Source organism: Porites lutea, chromosome 14, assembly GCF_958299795.1.
Source record: "Porites lutea chromosome 14, jaPorLute2.1, whole genome shotgun sequence".
NCBI lineage: Eukaryota > Metazoa > Cnidaria > Anthozoa > Scleractinia > Poritidae > Porites > Porites lutea.
The window spans coordinates 4,019,936-4,042,578 of record NC_133214.1 but is presented as its reverse complement, the minus strand read 5'-3'; the positions used below and the strand labels follow the sequence as shown (position 1 = coordinate 4,042,578).

Genomic DNA, 22,643 nt, shown 5'->3' with positions numbered 1-22,643 from the left:
CGCGAAAAAAAGTTTTCATGGACGTCGCCGTTGTCGGATCGTAAGGTCCCTGGTACCCTAATGACTCGGCCTACATTCAACGCGAGAAAAAAAGGCTATTATAATATTATCTTAATTTCTAATTAAGCGTCCAGGCCCTAAGAAATTATGGATGCGAGTTTGCTACAATTTAAGCATCGAAAATGTTCACTATTCAGGGAAGTTAAATTTGATAATCAGTAGTCTGAGTGAATAGGCGCCATAGAGTGGTTCAAGTTCTTTAAGTCTCTTCACTTTTCTCTTCGCCCGTAATTCGTTTTATTTTCGTTTAGCTATCACCTGAGACAGGGCTGATAAATTGCTTTAAATAAATTGACATTTGTGTGTGTCAAAACCGCTCTAAATTCCTTGAAAGAAAATCGGACTCACATTAAGATTAGATTTCCAATTCATAAACATTTTGCTAATAGCTACCCTCTTTCTACTAGCCCGTTAAGGTTACATCCTTAGGGCTCAATTGTGAGCTTAAGTAACGAGAACGTCAAAAAAACTATACGTTTAATAGACAAAATTGCGACTCTTCATAAGCATAACACTTTTTGGTTAATTTAAAGCATCAACAACTCCGCACGTAAATCACACTATTTGGTACATTTCTTTGCCGCCACTGCACGACTACTCTCTGAAATCACGTTTTAACGAGGACATAAACACAGGACGACGAATTAGGACGTGTCACGTCGTAGTTGTGCAACGACGCTAAAGAAACTTACTAAAAAGCGTGATTTATATGCAGAGTTGTTGTTTTGCTACAGACTCGTACCTAGTCACCACTTGTTTATTCTCGCAAACGAGTATCGAAAAGAAAATTGACGCGGGCAAAGGCGCTTGGGAAGAAGGAAGCTTCGCGTTTTCCTTACTTCCTTCTCTTGATGCACCGCGAACTCATTTAATCATTTCCATTAATCACAGCGCGAATACAGAGAAGCTACTGTGTACGAGTCCGGTTTTGCTAATCTTAACCTATTCCTTTCTAGACCGTCTCGTTGCCGTCACCATCGTTGTCGCTTAAGCTCCCGATTTAAAATCCCTAGGGAGAAAACGAGGACCCAAGGGACTTATCCACTGGATGTCGCCCTATTCCTTCTCTTTGTTAAATGGAAGCACGTGGCGTTCAAACACGCTCCACGTGACCAGACGGAAGCCTCCGTTTATTACTGTTGTTCTTGATTCAGATAGGGATCTGCCAAAAGCTCCACAGCAGATGCGCGAGTTTCCTTTGGACTGAATACAAAAGTTAAGAACAAAAACGATATGTGAGGATATAATGGCGGCACAATCACAGTATTAGCGAGCGCTCTTGGCTTGGGCAAATGGGCCAGCTTTTATCTCATATAAACGCTCGCGTAAGTTAACTCGGCTGGAAGGGCGACCCTCTGTCCCGGGACAACTTTTATCCATACATGGTCCGTACAACTTCAGACAAACAAATTTAGGATTAATTTAGCTTTCTGGGAAACTGCCCACCTACCCCTCCCCTAAGCCAAAATTAACACTTACTTCTCGTTTAAGGCAAAATGTTGGCTTAGGGGAGGGGTAGGTGGGCAGTTTCCCAGAAACCTAAATTGATCCCAAATTTCAAGGACTTTTCAAGGACAAATTTTAGTTTTTAAGGACTGAGATTTATGTAATAATCTGGCATTCTTTAAGCCCTTTTTGATCAGCCTATTGGCTAAAACACGTCATGAAGTCATTTATGATTTTTGCTTCTTCGGCCATCGTTAAGCACATTAATTTATACTACTTTCAGCAACAACACTTTGCAAAATGACTGGTTTTGACTTGTAATTGTATCTGAGGTACAGAATTGCATTTGGAATAAAGAAACAGAAATCAAATATTGTTCATGCACACATTACTCATGAGTTTTATAGGTTCTTACACCAAAGTTGAGCCAAATTTTCCTCGGCAAAATAATCAAATGGCGTAGAAAATCAAGTACTTTTCAAGGACCTTAACTGAATTCAAGGACTTTTCAAAACGAATACTAAATTTCAAGACCTTTTCAAGATTGTACGAGCCATGTCCATTTAAACGAGACCTAAAATACAAAAAGATACAATAAAAAGATATGGATGGGCTCAGTAAAAACCTTTTTTTTCTTCAAAGAGACACGTTCTGCTCTCTCAGCCAGGTAAGAAATCTCAATAGGATACTCATATATTTGTGAGAGCCATAGAGCCATACTACCATAAGAAAGACAATCTTTACTCTACCTCTCCCTAACTAAAGAATAAACTCATTCCAAAAACGGCGGCAAGCTTAATATTCTCTTGCTTAAATCAGCCCAAATAACCTCACTTACTATAAGATAATCTTTTAAATTGTGATCTTAAGAACGAACTTAGTTAACAAAAGAATATTAAACTAGCCGCCATTTAAGGTATGCAGGTAATAAACTTACCAAAGGCACCGTTTTAAAAACCCAAACGCCAGGGACGTACAATTAGTCGGTGGTTCAACTTGATTGTTTATAATCCGGTACATTGATTGCCTTACAGACAGCTTTTCAAAGAATAAAGGTGGCTTTGTTGTTAGCATCTCTACTACTGTACATCCAACACTCCTAAAAGCAATGCAAGAACTGTAAGAAATCTCAAATTCGAAGTGAAGCAAAATTTCGGAGAACACCGACTTTGAAGATCGTGCCGGAGCTGTTGACCGAGAGGGTTTGGCGCACTAAATCCCAGTCCTCACTCCTAAATATTTGCTTCCGTCTCAGTGGGTTCCAGTTCTCTTTCCTACTCCTACGGTCCAAACAGCTGAAAACACTGTGACAAAGAGTGGCAGAAACCTATCCGATATGTGACAATCCACTTTCAAGATCGTCGCGGTGCAGCTTCGAAATCGAAATCACCGATCTTATGTGTAAACAGAGGCCCTATTTGATATACTGAATTTATTCGATTAAACGCCGCAGATGGAAGCAAAATTACCAATAAACGCAGACCTGGAAAAAACGCCGCACCTTATCAAAAGACTGCGGCGACTATTCGACGAGGATAATGAGAAAAAACTCGGTACAACGTGGTAATCTACACCATCCAGACAATTACGATATTGGAACTTTTAAATAACAATATTTAAAAACGACTTACAGTAACTGTTGTCACTGATTTAAGAAAAGTGATTTGGAAACAAACGCCGCCCTTGAATAAACGCCGCGGCGTTTAATCAAATAAATCAATACGGCAGTTTTCGTGTTGGCGTAAAAGCTATCCGGTAAAGAACATAGCCTAAAACTGACTACCCTGGGTGCCAGAGGCTTTTCTAGCGCGGTTTACGGTTCTGTCAAGTCCTCGCCGCACGCGAGAAAAACCTCTGCTACCCAGGGTAAAAACTGAAGGAAGGGCTCGTGAAATATAACATCTTGTAAACTCCCCCGCGTGGAATCCGTCAACTCCACAAATTAGCGAAGACATCAATGTTTGGGGAGGATGATATTACTCGCTACAGTAACAACGCTGCCTAGTGTTATAACTTACAAACCTGAAACTCAGACAAAGAGAGTGAAATTAACTAGACAAAAACATGAAGTCAATTTCACCACAAGCAAGAAAGCCGTCGAATTCTGCTTACCATATGTCTGTATTTCGACTAAATTTTTCCCCAGCGAGAAGCTCAGGGCTTGTCCAATAAAAGGACGCTACATTATTTTTAGTCACCAGGCCACCGGTGGCAGTTCTCAGTTCCTGTAGAAATCAACGGGTAGTCATCACTGACTCGTCCCCAGTCGTCTCTAAGTTGTCTCTACTCATTAATTATTTACTAGGGAAGCGCTTGGGTTATGCTTTGTTAAAGAGCCCGTTCTAGTCTTCCACGCCGAATACTAATAATGAGAGACGACTGGGGACGAGTCAGTAGTCATCAGGCTAGCCTCCCACGTAGGTGTTTTTAGGGGAGCTCGTATTTCATGGGACGAAATACGAGCTCCCCTGAAAACGCCTGCGTTGGAGGCTATCATCAGACAGACAACAAAAAATCTGTTATAAGTGCGAGCGGCTAGCAATAAAAACGAGTACAGTTGAACCTCCATGTGCGACTATATATATCTCCCTTAAGCGACCACCTATCAAAAACAGCAAAATTTTCCCAGTCAGATTACTTTGGTTGAAACCTCTCATAAGCGACAGGTATATGAACTCAGTGTAAGTACTACCCTTTTTCAGGGCATAGGCGTATGTAAATTAAACACCAACAACCTTAAACACCAACATCATCAACGCTTCCTCACCTTTCTCCTTTAAAAGAGCACTTAAGGCATTTATTTGTAATAATTATTAGTATACTCCAACAAAAATTTTGGGAAAAAGCCCTTTAATATTCAACATTTGTAAACTTCCGTAATATTGATTAGTTTAATTTTTCACCTCATATTATGTTGTATCCGTCGCCGTAATTTTTATACTATCTTCGAAAAATTGTAATTGAGGAGGCCTAATTAACATAAGCTCTATAGTTTCTTTTAGGCCTCCTCGCCATCTCTTCCTACATTTTTTTTTTTTTTGGGCATCTTTTTGTAATTATCGTAATCGTGTGGCAGATAAATAAAATACCTAAATATGTAAATCACATATAAAGGACATGATCTTACCTCCATTATTGTACAGATTCCGAAGTCAGCCAGTTTTATGTTTTTCTGGGCGCCATCAAGCAAAATATTCACGCCTAAAATATCCACTATATTCAATTAACACTTAAACAATGTCCACACACCATTAAAAAAGTTCCATGTCCACACTAACATTTTCTTATCTTAAAAGGAACATATGCCCGTTTACAACTAACGTTTTCTACGTTCTTCTAATGTTATTTGCAAATATGAGAATAAACGTCGGTATAGACTACAGCGCCGCAATGGCAAGTCGTAAAATTTAATAAGAAACGCAGCAACTCATTCAGGGAAAGTACAGTATATTGCCTGCCTATGTTCAAGCTTGCGTTCTCACAGAAAAAATTGGAAAGCGTTGTACGAAACCTCCGTTTACATAAAAACCTGTTTTCGAAAACCTTGAACCACTCAGGCTTGCGTACAAGAAGGAACAGCTTTTCAAACCTAACCTTTTATATCTTTGTGTACAATGTGCTTTTTTCCATTCGTGTGGAGATAATCAACAGCAGAAAGAAGTTGTCTTGTGAACTTAACCACCAAAGGTTCTTGCAAAGGTCCGTTGTTCCTAACCAAGTCTTGTAGAGTACCCTGGCGGAAAACACGTTCACTGTTTACAAAAAGCTTGCGGAAATTCCGGTAAGAAAGAAGAAAGACTAAGAACATGATTTTTTGAGTCGTTTAAGAGGAAAATTTCCGAGAACAACGGAATGTCTGAAAAGGTAGTCCTGTTTTCGGGCCGGAATGTTCGACACGGAAATTCGTGCCCCATTTCTCCTAACAAATTTTTGATACCAATATGAGCATTTTGGGGCGTTTCTCGACAATAGCATGGCAAATCAAGTCGGCCCGGGTGGGCGAAAATTACATGATGTACATGATACAAACATATCATGATATACATGATACAAACATATTTACCGAAAAAAAAAACAGTAAAAAACAATAAAATAAATATGAAGCACATGTAAATAAAATAATAAGAAAAATAACCGGTGAAGTGTTATTTACAATGATTTATACAGCTAGTGGACATGTAGGGTTTATTTCAATTTTATAAATCCTGCAGTTAACTATTCTGACCAGTTTACATTTGCTCCATTTTTCTGGTTTAAATTGCATATCTTTAATTTACAATTTTTTGCATTATTCATACATTACTCCCTTTAAACCAAATCCCATTGATTTTATCTTAACTTTTATATATAAAATTAAAGCCAACATATTTTGATTAACTTCAGTTTTTCTTACCCCTTCCATGTACTCCAGAAACAGAAGAACGGTATTGTGAATACGTTCCACAAAAAAGAACTCAACAATGTGCTCGTGTTTTAACGAAGTTAATGCCGTGACTTCAATTTCCATAGACTCTACTGCCTAAGTCAAAAATGAAAAATAAACCACAAGTGACAAAAGTTAAAATTCAACACAATTTTTTAAAAGTTAGAACCACCTTGTATAGCATAATAAACAGTACCCCAGGAAGTACTGCTCAGTAGCTTTCATTTGAATAGTCACACCATAGGATTTCATCCACAGACTCAAAAGTTAGAATCACCTTGTTCAGCATAATCAACAGCACCACAGGAAAGTACAGCACAGAAAATTTCATTGGAATGGTCACACAATAGGAATTCATCCACAGACTAAAAAGTTAGAAGCACCTTGTACAGCATTGATAATAAACAGTACCACATAAAAGTGCTGCTCAGTAGCTTTCATTTGAATGGTTACACCATAGGATTTGGTCCTCAAAACTCAGTACTTTGCACCACCTTAATACAAGACAGTCCATAGTTGGTTCATCCACAGCCTTCTGAGTGGGAGTTACAAGTTTGATTCCCAGTAGCGACGTCAAATCCTTTGTTCAACTTATATGCTTTCCGAGCAGCTTTGAGTAGTTTTTAATACCCATGAAATGGAGAACTCCTGTAGAAAGTGGTGGTGGTGGTGGTGGTGGAAGTGCGTGGGGGGTTACCAATGTAAAATATAGACCTTTACCACTTTTATCTTTTATTCACTCAATCCCTCTGAAAATCTCACTACATGCCTTCATTACAAACTCTGGAGAACTTCATATTCAGACCAGCAAACCAAAATCCAAGAAATACCCAGGTAATGGACAGGAAAAATGAACACAAAAATATTTTTGCACTACCGTGACTATTAACAGAACAATAATGTTATAAATTGTAGTTACAACTTTGTACCTTTTGTGTGTCACTTGTGTTAGCCCCTAAATCGCACATCTTAGAAGCCATTTTCTTGCCTGTTCGTTTTTCAACCACAAGATACACCTGTTATAAGAATATCAAGCCTCAGTTTGCCCCTAAAATTCTAAGAGTTAACCAAACTTAAAGTTTAAGGAAACTTCACAAATAATGTTAATCAGAAGTGAAATTTTCATTGTAGTTAACTGTGTCCAGAGACTTCAAATGAAGAATCACATTTTTGGAAGTGTTCCTGTAGACATAATTCCCCGGCCAATATTATTATGGTCTAAAATTGCACCTGATCGCACAATCCCTAGGAAACCTCATAACTAATGAAAACTAGAGTAATTCTGCACAATATCAAGAAGGGCCTTAAAGAGCCTCTAAATTAAAATTTTAAGTCATTTTTGCTCATCTGTGATGCATTGTAAAATGGACAAGTAAATTCCTAGACTTGTCAATAATAAATAATAATAATAATAATAAATAATAAATAGGTGAAATTCTAATTTTAAAAGTTTCCCTGGGGTATTCTGATCATGGAAGTGAGCCAACACTTGGACCCAAAATATTTCAGTCACTCAGAAACAAAACTAAAGAAAATTATTATATAAACACCAATTAAAGGGACAGTGTCCCGATTATGCGCACGCGCAAGCATCATCTGGTTTTTCTTCAAAAGACAATAGAACTGTCATATTGACTCGACAAGATTTCCTTCCGGACCGCACCGCCGACAGAGATTTGTTGTTTATATTCTCAAGTAATATTTTAGACTTTCAAAGAAGTCTTTCGTCTTACATAAAAATTTGGCTCGCGGTTCGAAGACTTATCGCGATTTTATCGCTAGCTGGGCCGCCTCGGGACCCGAAAATCTCGTTCCGCCCGCTTTAAAAACATATTTTCTAATTTGAAACTCGTGTCAGAGGTCAGTTGTTCCAAGTCTAGTAATATCTGCCTGATTTGCTCGCGTTCTAGCCTCAAACGTTTGAAAGACATAAATAAAAATGCAATCTCAACGCTATGAATCATCAGAAAGGTTAGTCCAAAATTATATTATGATTTCATGGCACTAGTTTTTCTAAACATGTAGCGCCTGTTTGTTTGATTTTGTCGGCCGTTAGTTTACTAACGCGTCGTTGCAAAACATTCTGCTTCACGAAGCTCCCCTCCACAAGATCTCCTCAGTCACATCAATGTCTCAATGGTTTCTTTCTTACAGTCTTTATTGTTGCCGTTTCATTTCTGTGTATTCCTTTCACAATTATCTGAGCTTGTATGGAAGCTAGCAGAAGAAATAAGCCTTCAATCGGCATCAAAGTGCTTCCAATGTTTTGGTCGTCCGGCCAACGGCAATAAAAGTAACGCCAAAAAATCCCGATTCCGCCCAAATCGAAACTCAAAGGGAACAATATATCATTGATCTGTAATCCTGAGGAGTTTTAGTGTCGTATTGAATCCGGTCAAGCGCGATGCAAACGGATTTTTCAAGGTTCTCTTACTCTCCTCGCATCTTTTGATTTCGCGACATCCTGTCCAAAAATCAAAGTTTGGTGCATGCGCAGTAACGGGATACTGTTCCTTTAAATACCACGTCAGCTTTCGCACAAAAACATGATATCTTCACACGTGAACTCCATTGCTATGGCTACATAATAAATCACACCTTTTGCAACAAAAAAACATTTAAGCGAAAATGGTTTGGAATTTCATTGGTGTTTATGTAGTAAATAGAACACTACATGGCCACGTGGAGATACGAAATTTCTCTTCTCATATTGAAAAATATTTCACTCATTTGCTGCACTCACTAAAAGAGAAATTTTGCATCGCTGCACGGCCATGTAATATCCTCTCTTTATATCATTTTACACCAATGAAATGCCAGATGAGCTTTCACACAAAAACATGATAGCTTCACATGTGCAAAGTTCACAGTTGCTATGGCTAAAAATATATATTGCGCCATTCTAAGCAAAAAAAAAGTAAAGTGAGGTTGTTTGGTATTTCATTGGTGTTTAAATAATAAATAAAACAATACATGACCACTTGGAGATACAAAAAATGATTTCTCATCACATGTTGAAAAATAAAATGTTTATAACTAACTTGTTCACTGGGCTCACTTGTGAAATATTTTTGATCTCATGAAGAGATGTTTCATATCTTTGCATGGCCATGTAATATCAAGGCCTTGTTAGGGTAAAATTCACACAAGCATCATGGCCTTGATACAGCGATGCAAGACAGAGGAAATGGCAACAAACGACACAAAGATGGGTTCAATCTGTGACAGCGACAGGGAAATTCCAAATATAATGATAAAATACCAACAGCAACATTGTCTCCTCTTCAATTACATAAAAAAACAGTTTTGAAATTCAGACAAAGAACATGCGTAAACCCCCTAAGAAGGCCTCAATATCCTCTATGCACACTGTACTAATATTGTACCCTTTACCTTAGCATATCCTCCAGATCCTAAGAATTTCACCGGATCATACTTCTCGGGATCCAAGAAGCATCCATCAGATTGAAGTTTTCCTTTGAGCTCTAGGTCCACCTGGGCATCTGTTACTGTGAAAGGTTTGAACCCAAGAGTCATTTCATACAGTAAGTAGGTTGAGCATGATCATCCAGGTAAGTTTAGTACTGAATAGCACTGTTGTTGACAGTGACTGACATTTCAATAACCTCTGCAGTAGTCATTTTCAGAGTTGAAGTGAGTTGTATCAAGTCAATTGATGGAATTAAACTCTGGTTGTTGATCTGATTGATCAATTAAGTTGCAATGTTATTGGTCATCTGTCAGTTAAGCAATGATGTCATTCGCTAAGAAGACTCTATGTCATTGGTTCATTTTGATAGATCTTTGTTAAAGTTAAACAATCGTTTATTCTTAGTCAAATTTTCGGTTGTCCAGTCATTTTCTGTCAGTTTTGCTTCAGTCCATCAATAAGTCATTTGTACAGTGTCAGTAATAGTTAACTGAGATTTAGACGTGGTGTAAAGTTAGTAAACCAGCTTTCTGAAGTGAGTCATTGATGGTAGTCTGTAGAATATGTAATGCATTTGTTACTGTACCTGCTGCTGAATCTTGCACATCCACTTCTCTCCCAGCTGCGGCCTGTTCAGGGATTGGTTGCCTGAAATAAAACAAAATTGCACCACCATTAAAGGAGCTGCGTCATGAAATTTATCATAATATTCAAACAGTGAGTCAGCTGCCACCAAGTTGAGTGAAACATAAAAATAACCACTCAAAACATTCTTTGTCACACCAAATTTTTTGGCTGCCCTCATCTCTTTACCATCCTGTTGCAGAAGCTCACTATCATTGCACAACAACTCAACCTGATGGAGATTCCCAACCTTTTCAAAGCTGATAAGGCTTTAGTAATTTTTAACAACAGGCTGGGAGTTAATTCGATTTAAAAGCAACCTTAAATTATTCTGGTACAAGGCTTTTGTCCACTGAAAGTTGAATTTACTCGATTTCCTGATGGATTCCATCTTCCTCCAGCTATACATGTAAATATAAGACTAAACAGTCAAATACACAAATTAATTTTGTTCAAACCTTGAGAATGTATCAAAAGCCCCAGGAGGGCGAGGTATTCTTGTTGAGCCAGTAGAAAGATCTGTTGTGCTGGCGGAGGAATTCGGAGCTGCATGATGCAAAGGCTCAGCTTGCTCCTGAGGCTCCCGTAAACTTGCAGTCACTGGCACAGGGACCCTACCTGGCTGTTGAGACCGCCGATGTGCAGCTGTACCAATTGGGGTACTTGTTGGTGATATAATTGGCAAAGCTGGCCTAAGTGGATTTAAATTTGGAAATGGCTGTCTTTCCTCTATTGGAGAACCTGTTATATAAGCATATTGCTGTAGTCAATAAACCAAGAAGAAATTGAAGAAACCATGTATATCATAGGGTTATTGCAAAAGCAAGCATTTCCTTTTCATCCAAGCACAAATGTACAGGTAAGTCAAAAGTGATCACTGGGCACTTTGTCAGATGTAAAACAAACCTGTTGTAGTGGTATTCATCATCGCTTGCTGTTCAGCCTGAACAATATCTAGAACACAACAAAAGTATTAAAGTTAACACTGACCACTAAATTTTCAATTTAGAGTGAAACATAATATTTCAGTTAAATGTAGATATTGTGGTTTAAATGCCACCATTGAAAATTTGATTTTTCTTTGTTTTCTTGGTAAGGCAATGTATGATAATGGTGTTGTGGATGTAAGTTACTCAAACTTGTCAATAATGTTGGTTGGAAGAAATTAACAGCGGAGCTTATGTGAAAAAGTTTATATATCATCAAAAAATGTTACAGATAAAAAACCAAAGATTTACTTTTCATGTACCTCTAACTCTTTCTGACAGATCACGCCTTCCTGTTTTGTCCAGGGCTTCTCTTAAAACCCCCACTGTGGCACCTTCACCTCTCCGTCTCTTCCATTCAGCAAACATCGCCATACCCTTTTCTACTACACGCCGATGTTCCATGTCAATATTTGTAATGGCCCCCTCGGGAATACCAAGGCGTCGACCAAGCATTTTCCAGCTGGTACTAAGGTCTTCCACAAGATCATGCAGCAATGTCTCAGACACTTGCCTGTTGTTTACATTTGATGGTAACATCACTGCTGTACCAGCTGCAATGTAGCAAAGATGGAGGAAAATAACAATTATCAAAACTAGCAAGGCAGCTTTTCCTCCAAATTTCTTATTTGTCAGAGCATCAAGTTGAGCTTATGGCAGGACTTGAATTTGCTCTTAACACAGGGGAGAGGACTAGGGGTCCAAGTCTTCTTGCTCCTGGGCTGTTACACCTTGCAGTCCCGACTCCAGCCCCTATTTTCCTGGCTGGCTGTCCTCTTTCCTGTACTCTTCCCCTCCCCAACTCACCCAGACTTCCACATCACTACCTAGCCACAGAATTTTTTGGGGAAAAAAATCAGACTTTTCAAGGACCAAAATCATTTTTTCAAGGACTTTGCTTTCCTGTAATTTGACATAGAATGACAAACAATAGTGAAATATGCGTACTTCCTTTCCGCGTAAAAGTGTCAAGACCTTTCACATGCGTAGGTGGAAGGAAGTTATTGCAATACCATCCCCCAGGAAGACAAGGTTCCTAGGGTACTTCAAATAATGGAAAATGAACTGTGCTGGAAACACCGAAAACAAAAAAAAATCTTTTATGATCACCGAGAAAATTTGCATATTTCCGTGCTTTCAAATCTTTCCTTTGCACCAAGTACTGTTTTTAATGAAGCTTATCATGGTTATTTTTATTCAAGGAGCATTTCAAGAATATTCAAGGACTCTTCAATGATATCCCATAATTTTCCATTTTTTTTTTCGCTTTTTAAGGACTTTTCAAGGCCTGTGCAAACCACATTGAATTTCAAAACTAATTGTTATTGAGTAAGAGTATAGATTCTGGGGTAGTTTTTTGGTGTTGCAGTTGGTCGCAAACAGCAAATGATGTAATACAAAGGATTGAAAAGACATTGAACAAGATCCAAACAACAAAAAAAGGTGAACCAACAATGGTTTCCACAAGACCAAGAAACACCTGTTTTGAGCATTTGTATTAGGTTTGTTACATGTGAAGTTCAATACTGGGTCTAATTGCATCAAGTATCAGTCATTGTGTGTACTTACTTGGTACTAGACCTGCAGCATTTGGATCCCCTGCGAGAGGAAAAGGAAAAATATTTAAAACAACAAAATTTTAATAAATCTATAATAACACTAAACTAATTATTTTCAATTGCTGACAAGGGTTGAAGAGGCATCTGCTAGCAGAGAGGGTGTTTAGATAAAAAGAACAACAAAATCCTACTTCATCAAAATTTGAGGTTAAATTCCACATTCTATAGTAAAGAAAAGCTGAGAGACATTTTTATCCGGGAGATTAAGTGGCCTGTATTGGGAGACCAGAAGATCAGGGTTTACAAATTTTATTGATGAGTGGAGTCTGTGTGACTTCTGCTTCACAAATTTTGGAGTCAATTTGGAATATTAATTTTGGAGTCAAGTATCAGACTTTCCAGCATGTGGTCCTGGCATGTATACACTATCATGAGGGAGACACGAAGTAGCTGTGGCGGTCCACTGACCTGGAAAGCTCAAATCCATGATGGCGGTGATTGAGTAAACTTTGATCGTAATTTACCCTCTTCCTGTTTTGTTGTGCAGTATAATTCTTTAATTTCGATGATTTAATTAAGGTTTACAACGTTTACAATTAAAGTAAATTGTATTTGTTGCGAAAAAGGCAAGGACAAAACTGTGTTCGTTACCGTAAATTTCTGGAGTCGAAGTGGCTCCCTGTTTGTTACCGAAAATTTTTGTGGAGTCGAAGTGACTCCCTCCGTAACCTCAGTGGAGTCATGTGAAAAATTTTGGCGTAAAATATGCCAAATTTGGCGTATTTGCGAACCCTGAGAAGAAGATTGACAGGTTTCCAGCAGACTCACAGACAAATCCCAGTTAGATGGCATAAATGAAATCTTTTCATGAAGGAGTTGGGCATTAAATGAATAAAGAGACAGGTCATTATTTCCATTCACACAATTTCCAGGAGTTTTTCAGTAAGAATATGCCCTCTGGTTTGCAATCATTTGTGAATAACATAGACCCTGGAGTCTTCAACGTAACTGGGTACAGTTCTTCCTAAGCTATGAAATATAAAAATTTCAGAAAGTGTACATGTACCCCTATCTGGACATTACTTCTATGTTCAAAATTGATTCTTTGCCATTATAATATATTATGAAGTACTAAAACTAACATTGATCAAATCAGCTGGATCAAAAGACGTTTCAATGTGATAAATTTTATGGATTTAATAAAGCATTAAGGAAAATCTCAACGTGTTTATAAGCTTATTAAATTAATGCACAATCGATCATGGCCTATAACTGTAGTTCCTTAACAGTTTAATAATGAGCAGACTGCTCATCCCATAGGAACTTTGCTTCTATCTCCCATAATAGAAAATTCTCTAGAGATAACTGACTTGAGCTATAACTTACCTTGTATTCCTAAGAGTTTGTTTCTTAAATCATTTCTGTTAACAGCAATCAGTTTGGATGCTAAGAAATCTCTGTTCTCTACTGACAGCATGTTGAGTTGTTCCAAAGCGCTAAAAAGTTCAAATCCCTGGTTGATTCTCTCCAATCTACCGGCAGGAATAACATCTCCACACAGGAATTTCAGCTCCCGCAGGTCTGCAGTTGTTAAGCTATTGGATAGCTCCAACAATAGAGATCTATAGCTACTCATATCGTTGCTATTTTGATGAACTTCGAATCACTTTTTGCAGGACATGTCAACCTACTTGCAATGGAGGAAGAGGATGAGCTCATGAAGCCTCATGGGATTACTAATAGATTTTGATTTCCGGTTCCGGTCACACAACTGATCACGACTTTGATATATCGACCGAGTTGTTCCCGTAAATTAAGAAAATTTGAAGCTCAAGGGTAAGTTATTTATCCAAGTAACTACGTACTAAAAAAATCCTTCACAGAAGACCGTTAACCCATTTTCAGATTTTATTTTTAACCATTTTAACCTAGCTTTCAGATATTTTCCATCTCAATGAACGTATACAACGATTACTAACCAAAACAGTTGACTTCCTCTGTTTCAAATAATCTGGAAAAGGATGAGTCAAAAACCTGAACTTCTACAACTGTACTTATCCTACCCTCCCATCCCACCCTGGATACCTTTTCTGACTGTCTCGTGTCTGAACCAGTCATTGACGGCCATGTTACAAAAAAATTAACCAATCAAATCTCGCCAGGTGAATAAGTGTAAACATCTGTGGAAATCTGATCTGTCACACTACCACATTACTGCACAACCTGGAAAGTTAGTATGGCGAAAAATCGAAAGAGCCTGTTAGTAACTTATATTATATGGTTGATGTGGGGATGGTTCGGTTTACATCATTTTTATCTCGGCCGAGATATTCAAGCCTTTATCTGGTGGTCAACGATCGGTGGCTTCTTTGGTCTGGGTTGGTTTCGTGATCTTTGGCGAATTCCAGAGTACGTGGACGATGCTAACGACGAGGCTTTCTTCGTTGAAGAGCTAAAACGAAAAATAAGACTCCGCAAGGAGCCAGCTTTTAGCGTGACTAGATTTGCTGGGCAAATGCTAGTTGGATATTTTTACGGTATTCTTGTTCGACTAGCCATACCAGAGGAAGCAAAATGGCTTCCTTCGTTGCTAGTACCGCTTGGCGTAGCGGTTGGCGTGTATCTTGTTGGAAATATCGGCCGGGAAAGAGGCGATTTCAAGTATCCTTTGGTAGGAGCTTTTCTCTCCTACGCTGCCTTAGCTTTTCTTACCAGTGACGAACCTGGGAATATGTATGTGGCTTTGATTGCAGCGATATGTTTTCAAAACCATCGCGAATTTCGTAAAGAGAAAGCACCTACGAAGACACTGTGTAAGCGAGTACAGTACCTCGCTGTTGGAGTCGTCGTTATTTCCTGTCTGTGGAGCTCATTCCTTTACTTCAATGCACAAGTTACAACAGAGGATGGCGAAACAGTGAAACTACGCGATGCTGTCAACCATTTCTTCCAGTCCCCGGTGTGGCTTGAGTTCAAAGATGTATTTTGGGGTTTGTACGAAGAGGGGCAGAGAAGTGGCTGGGACAATGTCTACGAGGAGTTCGTTAAAGCTCTGGATCCCAGAGGAGAGAAAAACGCATATCGCATACTTGGACTTACAGAAGATGCAACTCAAGAAGAAATAAAAAAACGATACAAAAAGCTTGCCGTGAAATGGCATCCAGATAGAAATCAAAACAATAAGGAGGAAGCGCAACAGAAATTCATGGAAATTCAAGAAGCTTATGAAATTCTCTCCAATATCAAAACCCGGAGAGCCTCTAGGAACACAAGGACAAGAAGCGATTTCGGTGGACACGATCGCTCAGAATTTTAACACAAGATAGTTTTCTAGATTGAAAGAGTAAATATTTTATATAGCAATTATAGTTTTTGACATGTGGACTACTTTGTAACAGGTGGTTGAAGTAACTGGTTATTTATCTGTTGTGTAAACTGTGATTTGCATCCCACCTGTGAATTAAACATTTTTTTGCTCTTTTTGTGGGTGATTCAGAAGTATCTTGACTTCAAATTTCTACAACTGTTCTTTGTCTGTCAACTTTGCTTTTTTTTACAAGGAGTAGGGGGGAATTCACTGTAAATTATGGCATATACAAGGTTGTCAGAAAGTTTTGAAGTAGATGGCTGAGTTGTCAAAGTAAGTGGCCAGTCCTGAAAGATATTATTTAAAAAACGCCCCCCGTAAAGAAATGCCAAGCAGAGTAGCCGGCCATTACTAACCAAGTACATGTAGGTGGCGATTTTTGGCAGCGGCCAGCTACTTTTGAAAACCGTGGACCTTAGCGGGGGGGGGGGGGGGGGGGAGGGGTTGGGTCTTTTCAGGTTTCAGGTATATGTAAGGTATATGTAAAGGCTCAGAAGGGCTAACAGATGCAATTTGTGCCTGTACAAAAGTAGACAAAAATGTTTTTGTTTTGTGAAGAGAGTGTATTTTTACACAGCAGAGGGATGCAAAGTTCTTAACTACAATCTGTGAAATTAGAACTGGGGTCAGTTATTGAAGGAATATCGTTGACATGTTGTGCTCAACCTCCTTTTCCCTTTCCCTTTCAATGTTGGCCTCAAACTTGGACAATTCCACTGAAAAACCATTACGAAACGGCACTGGAAGAGAGAAAGACAGGTATCAGAGCAGCGTGACCCAAGTTGAGTGTCCTTGATTGTAGGTATGTGAATGGGGTACCATTTTGATATAGAAGGTATACGAGAAGGAGAGCCTCTTCTGTCAAAAATGGTATATGAAAGGGTAAGGGGATTGGACCTGAGGCAAATATGCTTCTGACCTGAGGGGAGCCTCCCCATATAGAACATTATTGAGTAATGCCCCCCCTTCCCTCCAGCATTTTAGGGTTTTCATGCAAATGCTTCTCCCCAAAGAGGGAGTAAGGGAGACTAACTGTATTAAGCTTTCAGCTGTTACATTGGGCATTCATGATCCTCTACGTAACGGAAAAGTAGCCTGTGGCTCATTTATCCAGAACTTAAGATAGTAATTTTCTATTCAATGATCTCCATAGTTTGATTGTCGAATAAATGGCCTCAGTTTCTTTGCTTGTCATATATCTTTGGCCCCTATGAGATGGTAGGCAAATTTCTGACAGTACCCTTGAGACACCTCATCGTCCAGCCATGGGTGTTATTTATACCACTCCAGGACTGTAACTAAGGGCAAAATGCCATGGATTTTCCTCGTAAGAAGTTTGAACCCCTCAGCCAATTTGTTTAAAGCCTGATTAGTTTTAATCCTGGGTTAATATTGTAAACTGATATGAATCTTGTGGTCGACTAACCCTCATGATCAATGCTAGTTAATCTTCAAACAACACGGCCTTGATCATACATGTACTTGAGTAGAAAAAAGAACACATGGACCGTGCAAGCAATGTTTAAATCCCTGCAAGGATATTTATTAATTTCAACTAAACACATGATAAAGTTTGCGAAACAATAATACCAAATGGCTTTTTGAACTTAGACTGGTCTGTTTCATAATCATACAGGAGTCCTCCCCCCCCCGGGAGTGCTACAGTTTCTTTTAAAATTAACATCTTCATCAACATTCAGCCTGGCAAGCTGACTTTGAAAAACTTCAAACATCGATGACCAGAAAGCAAACTTCGCGGAGATTTCAAGCTACCACTATGAAACTGTTCTTGTACAGCATACAACCCAACATGTTCCTTCAACCTTTTAAGTCCCAATAGTGGCCATCATCAATTTTCTCCTAACAATATCCATATGTTTCCAAGAGAAATGCTTATGAGAATTAATAAAATGATCACTAAAGAGAAAATGCTTCGATCTGTTATCAAACTCTCTCAACTACTTCTTTTAAGAAATGTATGAAGATCAGTATGGAGAGTTTATATGTGGATATTGGGGGCTTAAAGGGTTAAAGCACCTAAAAGATGAGCTGACAGGACAGCAACCATGTTGTAATACAACTGGCAACAGAGTCTCGAACATCATAGCCTTTTCCAGGCTTTCGGATAGTAGGGATGATGCATAAGTTAAAGGCACATGAAAATATAAGTGCGTGATCTGGGGAAAAGGTGGAGGCTATCAGATACTGCGCTTTATCAATTTCATGAATGCGACTACCTTGGAGCCTGGAACAGGCTACCAACATCGGTGCACTCCATTACCAATTCACAACAATCTCACAAGCTGTTTTGAAGCCATTGCAAAGTGGAAGCCTGGACAGAATCCATGTCCTAATTCTTTTTTTTTTTTTTCAGTATGGCCATGGTACTGGTATTTCAAACAAAAACATTCAGTCCGATGAGTTGCTTTGAAGCACATGCAAAATGAGTGTCTGGATTACATATTACACTGTTTCTGACTATATCGTTTCTAGCTTGGCTACAAGTTTTCATCATCAACATACAGTTTAACAAGCACTTGACAGATGAGTAACACAATACTAACCATGATTTAACCCTATCAAAGCTGTCTTCAATATCGCAACAATACTGTTCCCTTTTAGTTCGTGTCTTCAACCTACAGTCCAACAAGTTGCTTTGCAGCCCTTAGCAGATAAGGAAAAGGACATTAACCATGTTATAATGCCACCAATGCTGTCTCCAATATGGCAACAATACTGTCTCCTTTTAGTTTGTGTCACCAACATACAGTTTAACAAGTTGCTTTGAAGCACTTGGCAGATAAGTGACACAATACTAATCATGCTATAGTGCTGTCTCCCACATGCCAACAATACTACTCCCTACTAGTTTGTGTCATCAACCTACAGACTAACAAGTTGCCTTGATACCCTGTGCAAACAGGACACTAACCATGTTATAATACTACCAACACTGTCTCCAACATGGCAACAATACTGTTCTTCTTTCCTAATTTGTGTCATCAACATACAGTCTAACAAGTTGCTTTGAAGCACTTGGCAGGTGAGTGACTGGGCAGCAACCATGTTGGTTAAGGTACTTATAGATACAAGGATAGCAGAAGACATAACCAGATGATGACAGTGCTGTTGGGTTGGTGCAAACTTTCTTGCAAAGGGGACACTGGGCAGGATGTGGTGGAAGCTTTACGCCATGTTGGGCAGGCTGAAAAAAGACAAAAAACACCTAAGCCACCTAAATATGTCTTCAAATAGAGTTAATATTAGGGAGGAAGCTTATGGAATATGAAGCACTTGCACTCCCCACCCCTAACTCCAGGGTGCACAATATTACCCCTCCCCACTGGTCCCCTCGACTTGATAAAGAAAGACAATAGGAAGCAAAGCTATTCATCTACGAAAACAACCAGATCAAAAAGGATTCAGAACTTCAACATCAAGCAATTCATTTTGGCATAAATGCTGTTTGCAGATATTCCGTATGCTCCCTCCATCCTTCATTGTCTTATAATGCTTCTCTCAACCCCTTGATCAACTTGAGTTTAGGGTGCATTATGTTATTTTGATAGTTGATGCAGTTTCCTTTTCCCTGTTGTTGCATCTCAGTCTAGGGGTATAGAATGGTAAATTCAAGACCCTGGTTTCAAAATTTGAGACTGAGACTTACAGCATGCGCCGGAGAATTTACTTCTAAAATTTCCAAACCTGAGACTCTAAGTGCCGAAAATTTGGAGGTAATGGTACAAATAAAGCTAAAGAAAATGACTCAGTGAAAGCCTACCATGAATATACTGCTTTGTCTTGTTTTACTGCCTTTTAAAAACAACTAGCTCATTTCGATAAGCTGTACCCATGAACTCTGAAAAATTCGACTAACAGTAAGAAAAAAAAAATGACAAATCTGAGACTCTGAGACTAGTTGGCAAAAAAATGCACGATACCGAGATGCAAAACTCACTCAAAAAGGAAACTTGCTTCCGAGGTTTCAAGATCAGGCCAAAATTTTCCATTACCAATGTTTTTCAAGGTACCATTCTATACCCTTCAGTCTCAGGAAACATTCCACTCAGAATATCTCCTGAGACTTGTTGATAACCATGTTGGGAGACATGCAAAACAGCCTCAGGAGGGAGGTGGTACTCCCATATGTGGGTTAAACAGGTATGTGTCGCCCAACAGGATATGCTTTTTGCCTTGCTGACTCCGGAACAGGGTATAAAACTCAACCTTCATCTCTGGAAAATGAGTATATTTTACTTCATTTTGACTGACTGGAACACGGTCAGAATTTTTTCCCTGATAATCCACTAATATTCTTGATCAAGCTTAAATACATTCTATTACCCAAAGAACAAACAACTTCTCAACAACAATGTTGTGTGCATTTATATTTTTGCTAATTGACTGAAACAGTGGTGCAAATTCCTCTCTTTTTGCCTGGAACAGGTCCAGAGTCTCAAAGACTCAGTGATACTCCCTGGTAGTTAAGATATGAGAGTACCCCCCTCCCCCCAGGTTAAACAACAATAACAAATAGAACCATAGATAGTAGAAGAGACTGGTTAAGAAAGCTGGCAAACATTAAAGTTGAAAACAGTGGTGCTGTAGTTTATGTTGGAAGCTCCTTGACTGTGCACAATCCTTTGTTTTCGGTTCACAAATTATGACTGAATAAATCAATGCAATGTTTCTATTGGTTACTAAGTTCAAAATAACAGGAATGCTGTTGAAAGTTGTGCACAGTCAGGTCCAAAAAAGCTAACAAAAACATATCACAAATGGTTTCCCAACCATTCCACTTTAATTAACTACAGGATGCAAAGAAAGTCAGTTTTACAGCCTGCCATTCGGGCAAGCCGTAGCAGCTAGCAAGACCACAAGTCACTTCAACTAGCCCCAAAACCCTTTTTGATTAGCAGGATTCATTACAATCCTTCTGTAATTTGAATTTCCAAAAAAAAACAGCACTTGCCTGTCAGGAAATTTAAGAACAACAAATCACTAGCCCAGTAGCAAAATCCACTAGCCACCAGCTATCAGACACGACTTTCTTTCCATGCTGAACTATGATGGAACTAACAAAAATAGCACTTTACCTTAGGTTGAGGAGGTGGGGGTGGAATTGGTAATTGTGTAACAGCTTGAACTGCTCCCTTGTTCTCACTTGAATACCACCAGTCTATAAACTTCAAAAAGAATACAATGACTGGGAGACCGTTAGCTAAAACTGACGCCAGCAAATGTGCTAGTGATCTTGGAATGGCTGATATTCTTTCAGTCAATGTCTTTCCGCTGAATAAGCCAGTATTAACATTCTGCATGCTGTGTGCAAGCATATCTTGTCTTGTAAGCCTTTGAAGTGAGACTCCAATGACGTGCAGTAAAGGAGAATGAACATTACAAAACTTGAAAATGTACAACAGATAATAACACAGTATCACTGTTTCCCAAGTAAAATGCAACCAGGGATAAACATAGATAAATACTCTCTTCAGCTGAAGGAAATATGAGCGTTTTCTGGAAGAGTAGGAGGCTAGATATCCGGTCACATTTTCTTCCCTTATTCGTTCGAAAAGTTGATCAAGTTTGAGTTTTGCATAAGGAACCGCAACAAGCATTATTAACGACAAGTATCTGTGATAATTTGAAATCCGTCCACTGCTATCTCCATTTTCAACGTTGATCGCTCTTTTAAGACCATAAAAGTGTTCCGAGATTGACCCTCCAAAGTTTTTCAGGTAGTGATTCTGTACAATGTAATTTAAAATGACGTACAACTCGTCGCCTACACGCCATAACCAGCCCCATCTGTCGGGATTTGAGGTTGCTAAAACTTTCAAGCCATAAGAAACAGCAGGTCTAAGGACTGTCGCCATAGATTCTTCGGCGACTATCTCAAATATCGTAGGGTTTGCATTGGTCGTTCCTTGGTTTAAATGGGCTGCAAATTCCGCCATCTTGAAAGTTGGAAAGTGCTGAGTAGCCACGCTAATCATATATGAAGTACCTACCCATTAACAGTGCAAAACCGCTGCCCAAAGCAACGAAACACTTTTCCACATTTTGTTTACAAAAGAAAATTCGTTTTCGTAATGTCGAGAATATGGATAGAAAACCAGGGCATTTGACAAAATCAGTGCAGGAGATCGCTGGATCTTTATTCTGGATAAAGGTAGTGCTTTATTTTACAGGGAGAGGACAACAGGTTTCTATCTCAAAGTCGTCGAAACATGCATTTTTTACAGTTCTCAGCTCTTGTGTATCATACTGTATTAAGCTTAACTCGGAGTCTTTAAAATAATTTTTATTGCACCAGGTTGTTGGCATAGGAAATGACGGCGTGGGGAAGACTTGTCTAGTGAAGAACTTCTGTGAAAAAAAGGTGCAAAAATGATCTAACTCTAACTTAACCTGCGATCAGGTTCCCGCCAGGCTTCTCCTGAAAAGAACACCTGATCACAGGCGTGACAGAAAACAAGCGTCAAGAAAAACCATAATTTCAGTCTATTAACATACTTTAAAACAGAATATTATTGTTTATTGAAAAATGGCAGACAAAATATTATTATTTTAATTTTATTCCCTGAAGAAGATTTCATTAGAACACAAAATTTAATAATTGAATGTAATATTCTAATGATAGGAAAGTTAATTCTGATCATTGTATATTTCCTTCTTAGTTTTCTAAAAGCTACCACCCAACAGTGGGAGTCGATTATGGTAGGTCTATAGACAGTGCTAAACCCTG

The 22,643-nt window shown here is 38.8% G+C and overlaps 4 protein-coding genes across 4 annotated transcripts in view; 2 read left to right on the top strand and 2 right to left on the bottom strand.

The window, feature by feature from the left end:
- Window positions 1-520: 520 nt before the first annotated feature.
- Window positions 521-14,164, bottom strand: LOC140923883 (uncharacterized). The gene is made up of 14 exons (XM_073373902.1): window positions 13,915-14,164; window positions 12,539-12,568; window positions 11,233-11,523; window positions 10,890-10,937; window positions 10,442-10,724; window positions 9,946-10,007; window positions 9,323-9,438; window positions 6,859-6,945; window positions 5,900-6,025; window positions 5,101-5,239; window positions 4,634-4,707; window positions 3,619-3,731; window positions 2,444-2,605; window positions 521-1,263 (listed from the first exon to the last, which is right to left on the bottom strand). Exons 1-14 carry the CDS (start codon window positions 14,162-14,164, stop codon window positions 1,194-1,196), a joined length of 1,851 nt encoding a protein of 616 aa, XP_073230003.1. The 3' UTR covers window positions 521-1,193.
- A 552-nt stretch (window positions 14,165-14,716) lies between these two features.
- Window positions 14,717-16,008, top strand: LOC140923885 (dnaJ homolog subfamily C member 22-like). The gene has a single exon (XM_073373903.1). It carries the CDS (start codon window positions 14,765-14,767, stop codon window positions 15,842-15,844), a length of 1,080 nt encoding a protein of 359 aa, XP_073230004.1. The 5' UTR covers window positions 14,717-14,764; the 3' UTR covers window positions 15,845-16,008.
- Window positions 16,009-18,490: 2,482 nt separating this feature from the next.
- On the bottom strand, window positions 18,491-21,867 carry LOC140924497 (peroxisome assembly protein 12-like). The gene is made up of 2 exons (XM_073374522.1): window positions 20,992-21,867; window positions 18,491-19,100 (listed from the first exon to the last, which is right to left on the bottom strand). The coding sequence occupies exons 1-2, from the start codon at window positions 21,850-21,852 to the stop codon at window positions 18,885-18,887; spliced, it is 1,077 nt and encodes a 358-aa protein (XP_073230623.1). The 5' UTR covers window positions 21,853-21,867; the 3' UTR covers window positions 18,491-18,884.
- Window positions 21,868-21,948: 81 nt separating this feature from the next.
- The window catches only part of LOC140924220 (dnaJ homolog subfamily C member 27-like), a 4,526-nt gene continuing 3,831 nt past the window's right edge, over window positions 21,949-22,643 (top strand). The window contains exons 1-3 of the mRNA XM_073374256.1: window positions 21,949-22,067; window positions 22,212-22,277; window positions 22,576-22,615. Coding sequence (XP_073230357.1) covers window positions 21,999-22,067; window positions 22,212-22,277; window positions 22,576-22,615 — 175 coding nt within the window. The 5' untranslated portion in view covers window positions 21,949-21,998. The remainder of the gene's footprint in view (window positions 22,068-22,211; window positions 22,278-22,575; window positions 22,616-22,643) is intronic.

Excerpts from the sequence above, each read along its gene's own strand:
- LOC140923883 (XM_073373902.1), bottom strand. The coding sequence starts at position 14,164 with ATGAGTAGCTATAGATCTCTATTGTTGGAGCTATCCAATAGCTTAACA. Across the intron at positions 6,946-9,322 it reads GATCTGGAGGATATGCTAAG|GTGTATCTTGTGGTTGAAAA; the intron begins GTAAAGGGTACA and ends TTCTTATAACAG. Across the intron at positions 6,026-6,858 it reads ACACAAGTGACACACAAAAG|GCAGTAGAGTCTATGGAAAT; the intron begins GTACAAAGTTGT and ends TTTTTGACTTAG.
- LOC140923885 (XM_073373903.1), top strand. The coding sequence starts at position 14,765 with ATGGCGAAAAATCGAAAGAGCCTGTTAGTAACTTATATTATATGGTTG.
- LOC140924497 (XM_073374522.1), bottom strand. The coding sequence starts at position 21,852 with ATGGCGGAATTTGCAGCCCATTTAAACCAAGGAACGACCAATGCAAAC. Across the intron at positions 19,101-20,991 it reads CCCCACCTCCTCAACCTAAG|CCTGCCCAACATGGCGTAAA; the intron begins GTAAAGTGCTAT and ends GTCTTTTTTCAG.